The sequence below is a fragment of the Aspergillus caelatus genome (genome assembly GCF_009193585.1).
Source record: "Aspergillus caelatus strain CBS 763.97 unplaced genomic scaffold BDV27scaffold_5, whole genome shotgun sequence".
Taxonomy (NCBI): domain Eukaryota; kingdom Fungi; phylum Ascomycota; class Eurotiomycetes; order Eurotiales; family Aspergillaceae; genus Aspergillus; species Aspergillus caelatus.
The window spans coordinates 338,549-356,984 of record NW_022475268.1 but is presented as its reverse complement, the minus strand read 5'-3'; the positions used below and the strand labels follow the sequence as shown (position 1 = coordinate 356,984).

At 47.1% G+C, this 18,436-nt stretch overlaps 6 protein-coding genes across 6 annotated transcripts; 4 read left to right on the top strand and 2 right to left on the bottom strand.

Moving 5' to 3' along the window:
• Nucleotides 1-58: 58 nt before the first annotated feature.
• Nucleotides 59-1,434, bottom strand: BDV27DRAFT_170874 (putative MFS monocarboxylate transporter; the record flags this gene model as incomplete). The annotated part of the gene is made up of 2 exons (XM_032075439.1): nucleotides 59-1,179; nucleotides 1,236-1,434. The coding sequence occupies 2 exons, from the start codon at nucleotides 1,432-1,434 to the stop codon at nucleotides 59-61; spliced, it is 1,320 nt and encodes a 439-aa protein (XP_031933343.1).
• Nucleotides 1,435-2,480: 1,046 nt separating this feature from the next.
• BDV27DRAFT_170872 (spherulation-specific family 4 protein) lies at nucleotides 2,481-3,726 on the bottom strand. The gene is made up of 3 exons (XM_032075438.1): nucleotides 3,367-3,726; nucleotides 2,940-3,297; nucleotides 2,481-2,877 (listed from the first exon to the last, which is right to left on the bottom strand). Exons 1-3 carry the CDS (start codon nucleotides 3,654-3,656, stop codon nucleotides 2,569-2,571), a joined length of 957 nt encoding a protein of 318 aa, XP_031933342.1. The 5' UTR covers nucleotides 3,657-3,726; the 3' UTR covers nucleotides 2,481-2,568.
• Nucleotides 3,727-6,211: 2,485 nt separating this feature from the next.
• Nucleotides 6,212-7,653, top strand: plyC (polysaccharide lyase family 1 protein; the record flags this gene model as incomplete). The annotated part of the gene is made up of 4 exons (XM_032075437.1): nucleotides 6,212-6,570; nucleotides 6,640-6,992; nucleotides 7,052-7,309; nucleotides 7,364-7,653. The coding sequence occupies 4 exons, from the start codon at nucleotides 6,212-6,214 to the stop codon at nucleotides 7,651-7,653; spliced, it is 1,260 nt and encodes a 419-aa protein (XP_031933341.1).
• A 1,511-nt stretch (nucleotides 7,654-9,164) lies between these two features.
• BDV27DRAFT_170867 (glycosyl transferase family 90-domain-containing protein) lies at nucleotides 9,165-10,605 on the top strand (the record flags this gene model as incomplete). Its single annotated transcript, XM_032075436.1, has 2 exons — nucleotides 9,165-10,133; nucleotides 10,196-10,605. Exons 1-2 carry the CDS (start codon nucleotides 9,176-9,178, stop codon nucleotides 10,603-10,605), a joined length of 1,368 nt encoding a protein of 455 aa, XP_031933340.1. The 5' UTR covers nucleotides 9,165-9,175.
• An 883-nt stretch (nucleotides 10,606-11,488) lies between these two features.
• Nucleotides 11,489-14,634, top strand: BDV27DRAFT_170865 (uncharacterized protein; the record flags this gene model as incomplete). The annotated part of the gene is made up of 6 exons (XM_032075435.1): nucleotides 11,489-11,948; nucleotides 12,199-13,348; nucleotides 13,429-13,921; nucleotides 14,000-14,048; nucleotides 14,195-14,383; nucleotides 14,596-14,634. The coding sequence occupies exons 1-6, from the start codon at nucleotides 11,574-11,576 to the stop codon at nucleotides 14,632-14,634; spliced, it is 2,295 nt and encodes a 764-aa protein (XP_031933339.1). The 5' UTR covers nucleotides 11,489-11,573.
• A 1,130-nt stretch (nucleotides 14,635-15,764) lies between these two features.
• Nucleotides 15,765-17,935, top strand: BDV27DRAFT_152414 (glutamate--cysteine ligase; the record flags this gene model as incomplete). The annotated part of the gene is made up of 6 exons (XM_032071560.1): nucleotides 15,765-15,775; nucleotides 15,841-15,916; nucleotides 15,978-16,043; nucleotides 16,097-16,206; nucleotides 16,279-16,410; nucleotides 16,462-17,935. The coding sequence occupies 6 exons, from the start codon at nucleotides 15,765-15,767 to the stop codon at nucleotides 17,933-17,935; spliced, it is 1,869 nt and encodes a 622-aa protein (XP_031933338.1).
• Nucleotides 17,936-18,436: the final 501 nt, after the last annotated feature.

The following is an 18,436-nucleotide window of genomic DNA, read 5'->3' as shown; positions in this document are numbered from 1 at the left end:
ACAAAAAGTGATACGCAACCATACCAGGATAATCCATCGATCTATCAACCCAGCCCACCTACACCTTAACCTTCCATCTCCACTTCCAATCCAGAAGAGCCCATCTAGATAACGCAATGCTTACCAGTCCCATCAACAAAACCGCCGAATAAAACCCAACAAGCACCTGCGGCGTAGTCGACTGGAGCAGTTCTCCCCCAACCGGAACAGTAAGCAGGACACCGAATGCAGCAACACAGTAGATCGTGCCGTAGAATCGCCCATATTCTTCGGTCTTGCACAGTTGGCCTGCACACACCGGCGCCAGCGAGAGCCAGCCGCCCGAACCGAACCCGAAGATAGCCACCACCGCATACAGCGTGGCGTCGTCGCGTGACCCGAACGGTAACCACACGGCAGCCATCACAATGAGGGTCATGATTACCAATGACAGGAGGATATTGAATCGACCGACGAGGTCGGCAGCGAAGCCGGGGAGGACTCTCCCGAGGAAGCTCATAGCGTTCAGGACCGTGAGGGAATAGAACTGGACGTCGAGCGAGAGCCCCGCGTAACGGACGTACGTCGGGAGGAGTGCTGCGCAGCCGAAAATAATGAACTCGAAGGAGAAAACGCCGACAGCCAGGAAACATAAACGGGGCGATTTAAACGCCCGTAGGTCGATCGTCGTTCGGCTTTGGGTACTAGCAGGCAGACGGCCTTTAACGAGTGCGAAGCCGAACGTGTAGCACCCCAGTGCTATGAATGCGATCGCTCGGATCGCCCAGGTCCAGCCGTACTTGGCAAGCAGGGTTCGTAGGAGTAATGGAATAATAGCACCGCCTGCCGACGATCCGCCCATGCAGATGCCGGATGCAAGGGCACGTCGGCGATAGAACCAGTGGCTGAGAACGGCGATCGATACGGTAGTGATGACTGCGGCAGATACACCTCCAAGGACTCCCAGACATAGCATGAAATGCCAATACTCGGAGCATTGTGCTAGCAGAATATAAGATGTAAAGCTGCCAAGGGATCCGCAGATCAAGAGGATTCTAGGTCCGTAGCGATCGAATAGCGGGCCGACTTGGACGCCCAGAAATAGGGTCAGGAAGACCAGCACGGCGGTGATCCAACCGACATCACTGACGCTATATTCGGAGAGTTGATGAGTGCTAATATAGTCCTGAACCGACCCAACTAGATTATGTTAATGGTCACTTCGCATTCAATGAACAGATCCAATTTCTCCCTACCGGCTGTCTGGAAACCAAAAGAGGGAAACATCATTAAGAATGAACCTAGTAAACATGTCCATGCCTGCCGTCCACCATCTGGAAAGGCCGACACAGCTCGGCTTTCATCGAGATTGTCCGCTAAAGGTTCGCTCACAGCAGACCTCACGTCAAGGTCGCTGGAAAGTTCGACATTTTCATGTTGAGGAAACCGACGCATTGTATAGCTTTGAGCGACTCAGATGTAGTCCATTGATGTTGCCGGATCTCGATCTTTAAAATGAGTGTTCAGCTGTTCGCGGGCATGTCATCGGCAGGGCGCGAAGCTAGAGCTCGGGACGAAAGTGGATGGATCCACGGAACTTCTTACCAAGTCCATTTTATTGGATTACTCGGTATGGGTCCACCCAGATATGGCAGGAGTAGTAGTGATAGTATTTCTGCAGGGTTTTATCAACTGGTTCCAGGACACAGTAATTTCAGCCGACAGCTAGGTGATACCCATTGCCCTGAATGCACCTGACATCGTATATGTTTTGTTAAGTCCAAACTAGTACAATGATTGTCGCCAATATACTGACAAGATCAGCTTCTCCTCATTGACATGGTTTCAGGAATAGAGGGTCTGTCACACCTGATAATTGCTAGAGCGTCGACTGTTGGCTTTGGCCTTTAGTGGCTCAGTGATACAGAACTCCTTTGTTGGAACGCTGAAATAAGATTATACCTATTGGGACATCCAGCCGGGTTTCGTTTCCGTTCCTTTCCTTTGGTTGTCAATGTTTTGTTCCACCGAAGAAAAGTGGAAGGTCAGAGACGAAGCAAGAGAAAAATCATACAAAGGCATAATCGAGTAGACTTACTTGATAAGACCAATCATCGAGGACCCTATCCATGCCGGTATTTCTTCAGAGGAGCAGCAGCGTCTCTTGGCGCGTCAGGGACTAACTGACCTTATCCCGATACCCTTCAATTATTGGTGCGCTCATCGAAGCCAGTCTTCATCTCGGCCAATATACGCCCATGTGACTTCCTACATATACGAACTTGTACCACCTTGGCGTCTCAAACTATTTACTTAAGTCAATATTTTCAGTAGGAAACCTCTGCCCCTTCTGCCACGTAAATACAGTCACCTCCCTGCACGGGCGCATATAGCAACCAATTTAGGACGTGAAACTACAGCAGGGAATAAAAGAAAATAAGATCTATTGCTCTACAATAGACAGATTTCCACACAAAAATCAGGTGCCCCACATTGTGTCCCGCACAGAGTCACATATCCGTCAAGAAAACAAGAACATCCATCAAGAAGACCAGATAAATTCCAAGTTCGGTACAGAGATGCCCACATTCAGGTGGAACCAATAATGTGCACCGCCTCTTCCAAAGCCTGAGAATACTCAAGGTAACTAGCCGAGTTGCTGAGGTATATATGGCCAGTAATTTCACGGAGTTGCGCGACTAGTCCCGCCAGATCGGTTCCCGTGGGGACGGAGGTGACAATGGATGATAGACGAGCCTTGTCCATGTTCTTGACGCGGTCGAATTCATGTCCTGCAAGTGCCTCTTGGAACTTGCTGTGCGGGGACTCGAAAATGACCGTCGAGTCGGGGATGTCGAGGTAGGCGTTGTCGGGGATTGTTCCGGGGTTCATGACCACCTGAAATTTAGTTAGTCCTCGGTTGCAGTTCAGGCCGACAGGGCAGGGAACGGGGTACTCACGTTGTTTTGTGGGCCGAAGCCCTTGTTCTCCTTGATTAGAGAGGTGATTTGCTTGTAGAATGCCACTTTCTTGTCATCAGGCTCTGCGGCTGCTTCGTCAAGGAAGATGCCGTGAACTGCGAAGGAGGCATCGCCGCTTACACTCGGCCAGTTGGCGTAGGTGGTAATATCGTGCTGAACAGCGGATATGGGTCGGCCTCCGTAACATGTCGAGACGTAACCGATGACGGCCACGTTGGAGTGTGCCGTCAGCTTGGGGATTACCTTGCGCCAGTTGGCATCTGGCAGTGTATCCCCGCCAGGACCGCTGCTAGGGTTGACGATGATAGTGAATTTCACATTGGGGTTGTTAGCGACACTTTGAAATGTGGTCAGGGCATCTGTTCTGGTTCATCATAGCTTGTGGAGCGAGTAGTGGAAGACGAACAGTTGCTCCAGAGGCGTCCAGGCCCCTTCCGCTGGGTAGACATAGTAAGGAATGATAATTTCTGTATTTCCAATGGAATCACCTCCTGAATGCAGGGATGTAGTGGGCGTCGCCGAGACTGAAGGTGCCATTAGTGTAAGGCTAGGCTCGCCAGTATGAGGGTCGGTATCAGGGTTGGTGGAATCATCATGGTCTGCGGAGTTATACTGGCGAATGGGAATGATTGCTGTCTGTGCAACTTGGAACAACAGAAGCAGACAGCTCAGAACACGAAGCACATTCACGGCCATGATGATGCTACAGTGGATGCCAAAATCAAAGGAGGAAAGTAGAGGGAATGACTAGGCGTGCAAGATAGGGACTGAAGGAATGTTTGCAGAGGATGAATAAATGAACTAATGAAGGGCTTATAAATACTAGGAATTTCACGGCTTTTCAGAAGCTGGTAAATCCAAATTAGAAGAATGTAATGATTCACTTGCTGTCTATATATTCAATAGGATGGCTTACATTCCTCGGGCCCTGCTCGGTGCCGAAAGGGGATATAAGATGCTATGGTCTCCACATACCAGGCCCCTGTTCTAGAACACCTAAAAAGCCCAGTCCAAGATGCAACTGGGGTAAAATGAGATTCAATCTCTTTTCTATCTGACATGTAATACACGTGGCAGGTAGGCAAACCAACCAGGTTACTCTGCATCAGTTCTCATCACAGTGAATGCAAAATGTTAACTCATGCTGAATACAGATCTAAGCGTGGCTGAGGAATGTGGAATGCATTAGAAAGATCACTATTCCTCATCAAGATCACATCAGAATATCATCTGAGCATTCACTTGGATGAAAAGATTTCCCGGCTGGGTAGTGCTTGTAGCGACATAGATTCTACTCCACACATCACAAGTGAATATCATCTATTCTTATAAATGAAAAGATAACTTGAAAAATGCTGTTCACAGCCCCTCCTTGTGGGTTTCATTAATCATTATTCTTTGGATGATCACAATTAGACAACAACAAAGAACCGGGAAGTCCTAAGAATATTGTCATTGACCTGTCATATTACAATGAATGACATTCTAGAGTTCTCCAGCTTCAACTTCAATCTTCCACATTTGGGATATTGAACGGCCCAAAGGTCAACAAGTATCAAACAGGTGTATTGATTCTAAGAGTAAAGCTCCGGAGACAGACATTGAAGTTGATATGAAACATGACGTGTTCGATAAATGTCTCCACCAGAGCTCTGTGACATGCTTCTAGGGCTTCTTCCTTTGTTGGGGTGGAAATTAGCTGTCAGTGTCAGGTGCTTTTTCGGACCCTTATTGGCACCAGTCAAGCGCCACGGGTTCTGCCCCTCTCCTCATATAACGCCCGGTTTCTGAGCCACTCATTCACTTGGATTGTGTGAACTTGAATAGGTTGGAGGTAATAGTTATTTTGTAAGTTGTCGGTTTCCACAAGTACCAATTGCGCAAACGTTGCAAAGATCCAAGATGATGTACTTTGCAGGTCTGGTATTTGCTACTTCTTGAATAAAGGATAATTGTAGCTCAACGTGAATGGCCTGCGATTCTAAAACCTTATATCAGAATCAGAAGGGTATGTTTGTAGTTTGGACGGGTAGACTTCTTGGTAACCTAGTGTTGTCTTTGCAAATCGTCTCCTGTTATTGTGCATCCTACCCTTATGTTTGGCTGACTTGCACAGATGAGCCCTATGCCGGTAACTATATCAATTGTGGAGAGATCTTGCAGCACCGGAATTCATATGTGTGTTTGTTTTACAGTGTCCTCCTGTATGTAAAAGTGCAATTCTATGTTTTCTGTGCTACAAATGTCCTGTTAAGCACTCCCATCAATTCTAGGAGCGTTCCCATTAATTTTACCTCAAGATCAATTACTCATTATGTTGTAGGAACTTACCCTAACACTTGATTTACGACAATTCCCTTATCTTGTCCCCGACTACATTCTTAAACATCACATACAGATATTAAATTGACAAAGGATCTAAGGGCTTTCGGCACAAATATCACCCATCCCGAGATATTTATATCTAACGCAGCAAGCCTAAGGTGAGTAGCATAGCCTGCGTGGATTTAACAAGGAAAACGTTGAGATCAAGGCGAATCGAAAGGATCAAACCCGTAAATTTCCATGTAGCTTCTGTGCCCGAATTGCGACAGTTCCTTGATTAGTTTGTCTCTGAGAAGGTTCTATATATCGTTCGATTCGCTCTATTTTTGTCCAAATTTCCCTTCAAGGGAGCTCCTCGTTGTGTATATAGCGTTACATACTCACTAGACAGTAGGAGATAAAGTCCTAGTTAGTGTCAGTTATACAGTTCATAAATAGAATAATTCATGATTTTAGGGGATATCCGGAATATCCCGAGCCTCTGGGCAATATAAAAATAGCTCCTAATAGGTGGAATATGCAGTCCCAGCATGCAGGGGCTGTACAATTTGATTGGGTGCGAGTGATAGACAGAGTCTTATCCGAAACAGCAGAGTCCGAGCACTGTCGATCCTCACGGTTCTGTTACCGGATAAAGTAGGGTTGTCGGACCCTGTGACAGCCGTCAAGCACTAGAGGATGCAGAATCGGCAGCTAAACGTCGCTTAAATCTCAGATATACCGAGTCAGACGCTCTCTTAATTTAATGGGAACTGCCAATACACCCGATTCATGCACTAATCAACGGCCTCCTTGGCGGCTAATCTGTATGCAACACCGTGTCGAATAGTTGTAGGTATAAATATGCACCCCATGCATCGCAGGAGGAAATGGAAAGATAATCCTCTTTCGCGTTCGAACCTGTCTTGCCTTAACCACTGGTCAATATGCGGCTCACTCTCCCCTTGATCAGTTTCTTGTCGCTCCTGCACTCTTCATCGGCCTTGGTCGCCTTCCCTGGTGCAGAGGGCTTTGGGGCGAACGCGGTCGGCGGTCGTCAGGGTGAGGTGTATGTTGTGTCGAACTTGAATGACTCCGGTGAAGGGTCGTTGCGTGATGCTGTATCTCAGCCAGGTCGGATTGTAGTGTTCTCCGTGGGAGGAGTCATTGAAATCACCGATCGCATTGTCGTGTCGAAACAAGTGACAATTCTTGGACAAACGGCCCCTGGCGATGGAGTCACGGTATATGGAAATGGGTGGTCATTTTCGAATGCCGATGATGCCATCGTGCGGTATATTAGGATGTAAGCACTAGGCGTTCAAGCCATTGCATTTCCAGCAGACATGCTAACCAGAGGAACCCACACTTATAGTCGCATGGGCAAAGGCGGGTCATCAGGAAAAGACGCCATGGGCATCGCCGATGGAAAGAACATGATCTTCGACCACGTCTCTGTCTCTTGGGGTCGTGACGAGACATTCTCGATCAATGGTGATGTCACCAACGTCACCATACAAAACAGCATCATCGCGCAGGGTCTGCAGACTCATTCCTGCGGTGGCTTAATGCAAACTGACGGTGGCGTGTCGCTGTTCCGCAATCTGTACATCGACAACAAAACCCGCAACCCTAAGGTCAAGGGTGTCAACGAGTTCACAAACAACGTCATCTATAACTGGGGCGGCGGCGGTGGTTATATCGCTGGAGGTTCTGATGGAGAGTCGAGTGCGTCACATATTTCTTTGGCTCCTATGTTATGGATCTTGGGCTAACGCTGTAGACAGATGTCAACGTTATCGGGAACTACTTCATCAGCGGACCGTCTACCTCGGTCACGGCTTTTACTCGTGGCAACGAGAACTTCCATGCCTATGTGGAGACGAACTACTATGACTCTGATAAGGACGGCACTCTTAACGGTAGTGAGCTCGGCGTGGACTCTACCAACTACGGCGGTATGGATCTCGTTACCGAGAAGTTCGACTATCCCGCTGTCGCGACCGTCCTGTCTCCGGACGATGCTCTGACCTATGTCACCAAGTGTAAGCTACATTTCCACAAATGTTCCATCCGTATACCAGACTAATAGTACCTAGATGCTGGAGCATCAAAAGTGAGAGACAGTATCGACACCCAATTAGCCGCCCAGGTCGAATCCTACGGCAAAGACGGCGCACTGATCTCTGACGAAGCGGACATGGGAGGCGCGGGCGACCTCGACCAAGGTACGACTCCTACCGATACCGATGGTGATGGAATCCCCGATGATGCCGAGGCAGAGCTTGGAACGGACCCCAATACTGCAGATTCCATGGAGCTGGATGCCAGCGGGTACACATACCTGGAGGTCTGGGCAAACTCTTTGGTTCCTTCCAGCTACGCTTGATTGTTTAGCATGGCTTGCCAGGTGTCCATCATGCCTTGCATTGTACATATATATATCGTACATAGTTTTTGACTGAGCAGTTCCACCAATTGAGAAAGATAATTCGAGCTTAATAATACATGTTCTTGTCTTTTGAGGGAGTTACTCCACGATACTATTCCATACGTAGCGATCCCTCGAACCGGGGTCGTAGCTCAGGATTTAAAAGGGCATTTCTGACTTACCGGAGATTTCACGCTAGAGCCCACCAATACTCGGACTTAATAAAATTAAGTATAGAAAAGAACCATGCACAGAAGCTCTGGATAAGTCTGCCGCACCCTTGCCAATGATGTTCCGAATCATCCGGAGCTGTTGTGCCCCTTTTAATGAACTAACAAGCGTGATTCGCTTACTCCGGGGTGCATTCTTGTTTGGGTCTGTGTTTTATGAAATGGAGAATACATTTCCAAGCTAAAGTGATAGTTCGGGAATCGTAACAGTTAGTGCTTGGGGGCTGTAAATTGATCCACTCCGTAAGGGCCGAATGAACCCGTCGACTATCCCCAACTGTTTGTATTTCTCTACACTGCTAATGGCTGGGCATTTGTATCTTCCCTTTTCGAATGTGTTTTCTACGTGAGAGTTCTTATCTGCCTAAGTCAGCCCTACATTGTCACTGCGATCTAAATAAGATCTAAGGCTGTTTCTCTATGATCGACAAAATGCCAATCTTTATATGAATAGGAGTATAAGATATAGCAAGCGCCGTTATAATCGTATCTATGAATGGTAAACACCCTTGGTTCATTACGAAATATACTGCAAATTTGCCACTGGATATATAAAGACTCCGCTTCCCCGATCTAGAGCAAGAAGTTCCTTGGGAAAACTGGGAACCACGGTTATGAGTGGACTACCTTAAGGCCCACCGGCGTTCATATGGAAGCTTGACATTGCGCCACCAACGTGGTTTTGGCTCCGTTCTATACAATTATGCTTAGCATTTGATTCAAGTGTTTGAGTCTCTGATCAGATGCTTGGTGTTATTAATAATAATTATCCCTCTAGATTCTTAGTATTATTACTGTGCTCCGTACTATTTCATAGAGTGGGGCTGAGTTGTCCTTTGCACTCTAAGCCATCCACCAGTATTAAATCAATGTGGGCCCTGCTACCAAATTAGCCCTCACTTTGCCCCCGAAACGTACTCCGTAGCACTACTATAGCTTGAGTTAATCCCAGCAATAGAACCAGGATGAGGCTGATGGGTCAACGCCAAGTCCAAGATCATTTCCCAGCAAGGAAAGTTAAGGATTTTTGGATGTACCAAACCAGCGAATCAAAGAAAAAGCGCTGGCCAACACAAAATTATCACACCGTTAAGCAATCGTGCCCCTTATACTTAGACCATGATATAATGTTACATCGCTCTGTCTAGGTCTGGTGACGCTAGGGAATGGGGTGACCAAGATATTTTGGAAATTATGTTGAAATCTCTTAAAACACTCTCGCTCGCCATGTTATTCCCCCCATAGGCATCATGAGAAGACCGAACCAGAGTCGCTACTTGCTTTGTCTCGGGATTCCTTCTATCTACTGTGGCATCCTTGCACTGTTCATCTGGTCCCTATGGTTCGGTGTCAACTCCGATCGAGACAATGTGCCGTCCGTGATCAACCACCTTATTCCTGCAGGCCATTGTGCCTGCCAGACAGCCCTGTCATTCGAATGCGGGAGTTGCCTCCGTTGCGCTTCTAGTCTACCTGACGATCCAACACCAAAGGCACGGGTTTATAACCCAGTTTACGATGCACAAAACCTAACCCTGAATGCGGCCCAGTGTCAAAGTTTCTTTCCAGGCCTGTTCGAAGATGTGCGCCGCGCGGAAACATTCTGGACTGCGAAGCATGGCATATCAATGCATGACTTGAATGAGATTTACCTGGCGGAAGGTATGGCTCGTGCCGCAGTAGTCAACGGTCAGCTCTATGTGGTATCCACTCATGCTCGAGGAGAGGACCATCGACGTAAGATCTTGGCTATCTTGGGTTCGATCCATCGGGCATTAGCTTCGGGCCCTGATACTTCCACTCTACCTAACACTGAGTTTATTTTCTCTGTGGAGGATAAAGTAGATGATGTTACCAGTCCTCATCACCCTCTATGGGTCTTGGCCCGAAAACCAGATGAACAAGCCGTGTGGCTGATGCCGGACTTCGGCTTTTGGGCATGGGAACATGGCAGGGCCGACGGCAAGATCGGTCCGTATACTCAGGTGGTTGATCGTATTCGACACAAAGAGGTACCTTGGGAGGAGAAAGAACCGAGGCTGGTGTGGAGGGGGAAACTGAGCTTTGCGGCGAAGATGCGACGGGCATTACTGGAGGCAGCAAGGAATCAGCCATGGGCTGACGTCAAGGAAATAGTATGGAAGGACAAGGAGAACTTTATCAGCATGGAAGACCACTGCCGGTATCGCTTCATTGCTCATGTTGAAGGTGAGCATGACTTTTCCTGTTCATGTTAATCTCGAGGGACACGGCTAACAGATTTGGACTAGGACGATCCTATTCTGCTTCTCTGAAATATCGCCAGGCATGCGGTTCCGTTATCGTCGCACATAAACTCCAGTATATCCAACACCACCACTATCTCCTTGTCTCGTCCGGCCCTGATCAGAATTTTGTTGAAGTAGAGCGCGACTTTTCTGATCTGCCAGCGAAAATGCAGGCATTGCTAGACGATCCAGCGTCTGCTGAGCGCATTGCCAATAACAGTATCACTACGTTTCGGGATCGATATTTGACTCCAGCTGCAGAGTCATGTTATTGGCGTGAGCTTTTGAATCAGTGGGCAGCGGCGTCGCCACATATTACGAATACAATCACATCATCTGAATATTTACGCAGTGGAATGCGTTATGAGTCTTTTCTCTTACTTGATAGCCAGAAAATGATGCAGTTTCCATGACCTATGTTACGTTTGAAGTATACACAGAGTAGACAAAAGCAGATTGATATAGAATGCAGCGGCTTCAGCAAGAACGCTCACTATGTATAATAAGATACCAAGGAAAACTGGGATTTCGGGATGCCAGTTATGGTCCTTGGTCTCTCGGATAAGTCTTCCAACGCGTGCCTACCTTAGCAGAAGAAACACCTGGCATAGGTAATGACTATCGAAGTGGATCGCCCTTTGTTAGCCGTGGATCTAACGCGTGCATAGTACAATGGCATATATCGGAATGATATAGGGTAGACTACAAGTGCTTGAAAGCGCTATATTTTTCTACTTAGTTTCGTGATGCAGTGCCTGGAATATAAAACCCTCTTCTCCGTAGAAAAGAAAACAAGTCAACTTTATCATATATTGCACTTCGGTCATAGCATCGAACTTTGGGCAGCTGTGCATGCAGCGCCGATCGCTCGGATCCATCTAGGCGAACCGACGTCCTACTTTGCCTCTACTATCAGCCAGTTACTCGCCCCCAGCAAAGTGCGGATAGTCCCAGTTTCAAGAATAACTTGAATAATGGCACTATACGGAGTAGTATCATTTTCTAATACTAATGCCATTTAATCTACCATAATATGTCTTGTTCGGGGCACATTCGTGCGGTCTCGTTGTTTTTTTCTGATACGCCACGTCAGTACTCCGTATAACTGGCCTGTATCGCCTCATTCTGCCTGGGGCTAGCGAACCATAACACCAATCATAGTGCTTTTCAAAGATTACTGTACCCATATTGGTACCATAATTGGATTTATAGACGAGGCTGACATATAAAGTCCAACGAGCACTACAGAGCCCCAGCCACCTTTGCTAAGCTGCTTGTTTCCTCTGGACAAAAATGCGGCGAGCCTCTCTAGTTATTTCAAGTTGTTAATTGTGCAAATCGGAAAAAGAACGGACTTCACCATTGGAGGAACATAAGCACTATGGGACAAGCGGAGACTTGTGAAAACAACGTCAACGACCGTCAAAAAGAGTACCATTACCCTCCATTGCCCCGGGGATGTATTCGCCTACTACGCTTACTGCCTAGCAAGGATAGCAACTCCCGTATACAAGGCCGCCTATTCAACTATCCCCTAGAGCAGTTGGCAGACAAAACGCACATTTACGAAGCTTTATCCTATGTCTGGGGTAACCTGACTAGCCGTCGGTTAATCTTATTAGAGGACTGCAAATTGCCCGTTACTGCAAATCTTTACACAGCTCTGTTATCTCTTCGTGACGAGTACATCGAGCGAATCATCTGGATCGATGCGATTTGCATAAATCAGAAGGATCTCAAAGAGAGAGGAGAACAGGTTCGGCGCATGGCCGAGATATACAGCAAAGCCAGTCGTGTGGTTGTGTGGCTTGGATATGGAAACAACCATAGTGATGAAGCACTTGAGAAAATACGGATCGCTGCTCAGAGACCTCACAGCGTGGACGACGACTTGACCAAGGAGGCGGTGTTATCTTTGCTTCAGCGACCCTGGTTTGGGCGCATATGGGTATCCTATAACTCACCTAACCAAACTAAAGTTTCTGTTCCTGACAATTACAATCCAGGTCCTTCAGGAGGTTGCTGCCGCACGACAGATCTTGATAAAGTGCGGACTTACAGAGCTGGACGGGTATGTATTCTCCACCGGCCTTACATCCAAATCGTTCGAATACCTCTATAAAGATTTCCCCGATTTGCATGCCGTGGTCCGCCCTGTGACGTTCCTCATGAGAGAGTCATTATTTCGGCCGAGAGTGGCAGAGAGCACTTCCAGCGAACTATCATTGAAAATACGCCCTCTAGGTGAACTACTTGAGATGTATCACACCCGGAAAGCCACTAAGCAACATGATAGGCTGTTTGCCCTGCTGGGCATGTCCTCTGACGACTCCATCCCGACTGGTTTACTGCCTGACTATAGTATACCATGGACACGGCTTTTTGAGCGGCTTATTCGATTTTTGCTAGGGGGTGATGTGTCCATCAGCCTTTGGGACCCACCTGAGCGAGCTGTAATAAGTGGCCAGGGCTATATACTTGGCAAAGTACTGTCAGTGAGAAGAAACCCCCACGATGATGGGCAGGAGGCGGGCTTTGCTACAAGAGATACAGATGGAACCTTTGGGCCCGAAATACAATGGCACCTACCAGCTCTAGCAAAGCCTGTCCAAGTAGGGGATCTGATTTGTCAGTTATCTGGAGCGGCGAAGCCTACAATAATTCGGCTTTGCCATTATCACTTTTCCATAATAATGATTGCAGCGCCTCTGGAACTCAGGTGGTCGAAAGACAATGTTTTGTTGGACTTGTCCCTTTCCTGGGACTGGCAGGCTCCCCAAAGAGAACTGTCTGATCAGGAGGTTGACCGAAGGTCCTTGAACAGTAGATTATCTTGGTACTCATGTGACCCTAATGCGCGTTGTTCGGATGAAGCAGATATATTGTGGCGCATCGCTATAATATTGGAGGAAGCAGAGGAGTATGGAATTGCAGCAGACAAATTCCAACAAGCCCTGTCACGGTATGAAGAAACCTTTGGCACGAAGCATCCGCATACGGTGGCCTGCGTGGATCGGCTCGCATTGGTATACAAGAAATTGGGGTTATTATATGTAAGAGAGTCATATACAGTCCCTGCAGAGCTACATGGATTACATTGTTCCGAGATCCTTTACCTCAAGGATTGGACTTTCAGGCTCAAGTTCAAGCAAGGAGGTTCGTTCTACCCCCAAAATAATATCTGCCAAAATGGTTATCTCACAACCTTCAGCCCGGTTAGTGACAGAATATTTCAGGAGCTATCTGTTACGGAACCGCATTCAGTATCAATGTCCCTGGTGTTAAGAGAGCTGTTTTGGTCACTGCAAGATGTAATCTCATGGATGAGAACGGCTGGCCATCGCAGTATTTAGTGATTCAAGACAAATATGGTCTGGATATCTCAATACACATTGAGGATGTAGAGGTATTTCCCTCTGCGAGCGGGCCAAAATGTGCGAGCGATGCCGGCGTGTATTCAGGCTATGGAGCACTTCTAGTTGATATGGAGCCCGGGTGGTATCTTCGCGGTGGTTATGGTTTTGCCTTAGATTTGGGTCAGGCTAACTTGCAAGGTGACGGCCTAGGCGTTTGCGGTTACCCAAAACTGGGAATACTTTCTAGAAGTACCGGGTGGTGCCTTAGTTGTCAGGATGGCCGCATGACATACAGCACCACAGCAATGTCAGGGATGAGCGGATCGCCTGTATTCTTGTCGCATAATGGACATGCTACTGCCGTCGGCATTCAGTGAGGCCCTGCCCCCTATTCTGCGTTTCTTCCCTTCTATCCTACCTTTGAAGACTGATTGCGTAAAATTCCACATAGTATCGACTCATGTGACATGGGCGGATGGTGCATGCGCCTTACTGTCGAGGTTCTGGAGGAATACTTGGCTGGGCTAACACTATTTACACAAACAAATGCATAAGAATATTTTCAACATGGAGGCTTCCCCAAGAAGGTGTCTATCTCCACTTCCCAGCAGATGGCGAACACGCTATTGCAGCAATAGTTGAACAGGTCCCACCGACTATGTTTGATATTCTTCCCTTGTATGCGCCAAGCGGAACCGGTTGCAGTGCGCTCTATGTGTTTCGCTTTCGAGCACCTCCAACGTGGCCACGTCCAAGCCATAAATGGGTGCAATGGGATATTGCAACGGATACTGTCAGTCGGGCAAGCTCTCTGCAAGAGCCCTGTTCAGTGAAGGTATACTCAATCCTAGAAAGGGGACCGGATGTCTTTCGAGTCTTCGTTAAAGACAGTGAGCTCGTAATGGATGTCTCACAGGATTATCAGCAGAACCGCAGGATATACTCTGCAAGGATCTGGTTTACTACGGAGCCAAAATTGTTCTCACATGTAAGTGTACAAGCATGAAGCTTTTCGTGACTTGTGGAACGGGGCTTACCTGATATTAGCTCACTTATTTCACTCTTGAATCGGGACCTGCGAACTAGATGGGGCAGAGAAACAAAAGGGAGAGATAGATTTTCGTTATACCTAAATACGACCAGTTATGTACTTCCCAGCTGTCGACGGCCGGCATTAGATATCATCTATAGACGAGACTTTACCTGTTGTTCAACTGACTTAGAATTAGGGCTTCTTTTTGTACTTTTTGGTAGCTGACATGATTCGAACTTATCAGCCTGAGCACAGCACTAAGCCTCTGGTTTAGTATATATCCTGCACTTGGCCTTCTCAATCCATGCCGTACACTACTTTGGTAGTACAAAACAGCAAGTCATGTTTCCCCTTCACCAGTCGTGAGCCTAGCTATCAAGGACTTGTAGTCTATGAAAACGAGTACATCATGACCATAGTTTTTCAGCGCACTTGCGACGTATTCGGTGGCTGATCCGACGCATGATTTTGGCACAGCGCATCAGTATGACCAAGAGCGCTATGCCCTATAGACAGAGCAGAGCTCGTATACCAGTGCAATCCTACGTTTGTTCTACATGTTCAGTCTTTATAAATGTTCACAACAATGGACAGTCCACTTATCATGCAACTAAATGAAACCTGCAGACTTACAAGCACGCCATTCTTCGTGCTCCATATATAACCGCCAAGGCTGCATATGTTAATGGTGACATCACTATTGTATATCGTCGCATGGAAGTGTCATACTAGAGCCTAGTCTCCATGTGGGTCAATCTCTAATACAAAACTTATGACAGTGACTGTATGAACCGTTCAACAGAGAGACATGACATTCATTAGCCACGGTTAATAGCTAAGAACTTCGGTACAAGGTAGATTACTACGGGATGATATATCAAGTCAGTGTGTCATTTTGAACCAGACGGGGCTCATCCACGGTTCGGAAGGAGTGCAACCCTACATATACTTGCTGTTTGCGGCCTAATAAAATTCCATATTTGTATACTCTTGACGCAATGTATTGTAAAGAAAATACTACACAGTCAGTAACTCCTCGTTTCAGCTCCTCCTGCTGCTGCTCCATTATAATTTTGTTGGTCACCGCCGTTATGCGTACCCAACATTATGTATACCTGACCATGATCGGCCAATTCACCTTTATCGACCGATTTATTATACCCCTCGTTGTATATAGGCCATAATGGGTCGTGCGTACGTTGAAAATTACCTCGAAGCATAATTCCAGAAAGGGGAGCTCCCCAATTGACAAGCTATAGATGGGTCGGAAGAGCGCCCTTGTCGCCGGAGGAACTTCAAAAGATTGGCCCTCAGGCGCGGAAATGGGCTGCCGAGGTGCTACCACACTCTCCTTTTACTAGCCAGAGTTTTACGTGCTAATACATATTCCTCTAAGCAAATCCTGAACGTATGGAAACGGGGAAAGGACATTCAGGACCCAAAGGCCCTATGGGGTGACGAGGTACGTCTCAATTGGGAGAGGTATGCGGGCATTTTTCTAACCGCTTCGTGTAGTTGGAATATATAATGGTAGAATTTGATCCTTCGCAATCTCGTGCAATGGCAGTATTAGATCAAGAGGATGTCTTACGTCGGTGGAATAATCAGGTTTCTAGCAAGTTTGGGTAAGCGAGGACTTTTGTCTCTCATCAGAGCTCTATAGCGACCACAAATCATTCAACTGACAAAAAATCTAGGGAATCTCTCGAAGATGAGACCATGGATCTACAACCGGAATGGCAGAACTTTTCAATCGAGTCTACCCCTTCTAAGCCATACACCGACGAAACACGAGATCTGCTCAATGTCGAGAAGAACATGAAACGGAGGTCAGTAGGCAGCTCTGAGTACTAACTATCCCAGCGGTCTGACCATTACAGACGTGCATTAATCAAAGATCTTCTGGGGCCTACACAATACCCGTTGACCATTGCTTCCTTTCCGCGCTTGGGTGCCAAAGGCCAATTCACGACCCCCCACTATGGCACCTCGCAGAGGGACGTCCACTACAGAATGGTGCCGCCTCAGGTGGTAGCTCCGGGACTTCGCTATTTCTATATAAACCAACAAGTTCTTAGTCGACGACAACGTCCAGTCGGCTTGCATGTTCCGATATATAGGGATCGTAACACGCCGAGACCTTTCCTAGATGAAGATTGTTTAGCCGAAGGTGCATTGTTTGGGACGGACTGTGTCTATCTCGAAGGGCAGGCGTTCGGTGGAGCATGCTGCGCGCTCCAGACCACAGTTCAAGCTGCAAACGAACCTGACGCGAGATGGCTACACGACCAATTAGTCATACTCGGTCCCACCATGCTAGCTTTAACTGCAGCAACCCCTATTTACAAAGGCTATCTGGTTAATACGGATTCGCGGTGGGACTACCTAACGGCCAGCTTTGATATCCGTACTCAGGAGGAAGAGTTCCAGTTTCTAGAGACTTCTAAGCAATGTTGCTCAAGTCCATTAACCCGTTGGTCTTCAAACCGAGTGTATCTCTCACATGAACGACCAGGAGGTATAGCAAATGCCTGTGGACAAGTTCAAATGGACGAATCAGCGAAGCGGCAGCTTCTCGATGGAGGCATGGACGAATCTATAGCTTCATACTTTTCCAATCTCCTATGGCACGATCCACTGTGCCTGAACCAAGATGCGATCGAATTGAGCAGCCCGGAGACTACTCATATGTTTGAGAAGTTTCAACATGGAGTATGGAAGCATGTTCACTTGAAAATGCCGGAAGCTAGCACAGGATCTGGATGGCGGGTTGAGTTCCGTCCCATGGAAGTTCAACTCAAAGATTTGGAAAACGCAGCATTCTCGGTGTTCATGTTTTTGTTGTCCAGGGCTATCATGGCGTACCGGCTGAACTTCTATATCCCTATCGAGTTAGTGACGGAGTCCATGCAACGAGCACAAAAGCTTGATGCTGTGACCAAGGAGCGCGTTTGGTTTCGGCGACGAGAATGGGCTCCAGACGGGCTGAATTCCGTTCAGTGCAATCCTCAATATGGTTGCGCGCAGCCACAGAGGGAGGATGTATATGCTTTAATGACCATTGATGAGATCATCAACGGCGAGCACTCGACATCACCGGCTCGTTTCCCAGGGCTAGTACCCATCGTGCGATCATACCTACTGGAACGGGATTTGCTTCCCAATGAAGAGGTCAAGCTGATGCAATATCTCAACCTCATCAGTTGTCGAGCGAGTGGAAGTCTACCAACTCCCGCAAGGTGGATGAGAGACTTTGTTGCTGGACATGAAGATTATCAACAGGATAGCGTTGTGAGCGAGAAGATCTGCTATGATATGTTAAGAGACGTTGTGAATATGAATGAAGCTGATTGAGTCTAGTATATATGTACTTAGCAAATAGCATTCAAGCTTGGAGAAAAATTTATGTTATAAATTAGCATCGGATATCCATTTTCTTGGAACTTTTTCACTCCTTCCCACAAGTGTTTTGTGCTTAGACCAAGGCCTTACTGCCTAGGTCATGTAAGCGTTCAGTATCCTTAGCAAATCATTTGGCAATGGCGGATTCCCTTGCTTTAGATCTTTAATGAAGTTAGAAGAGTTCGATTTCTTGTATCTTTCACTCACATAGATCTCCTACATCTCATCTTATGCACATATGAGGGTAGATATGTGAAAAGTTGAGGGAGAGAGAAAGGTGGAAATTTTGATCGATTTGGCTATGGGGATCTATCGCTGGTAAGTTGAGGGCCATTATAGAATGAGGTTGATATAGAAGTCCTCAGGCCTTCACAAAGCGTTCCAGAGATAAAGGATCTAAGCAACAAAGATATTGAGGGACCAAGTCGAGCGACTAACAAAGTGTCTCAAACT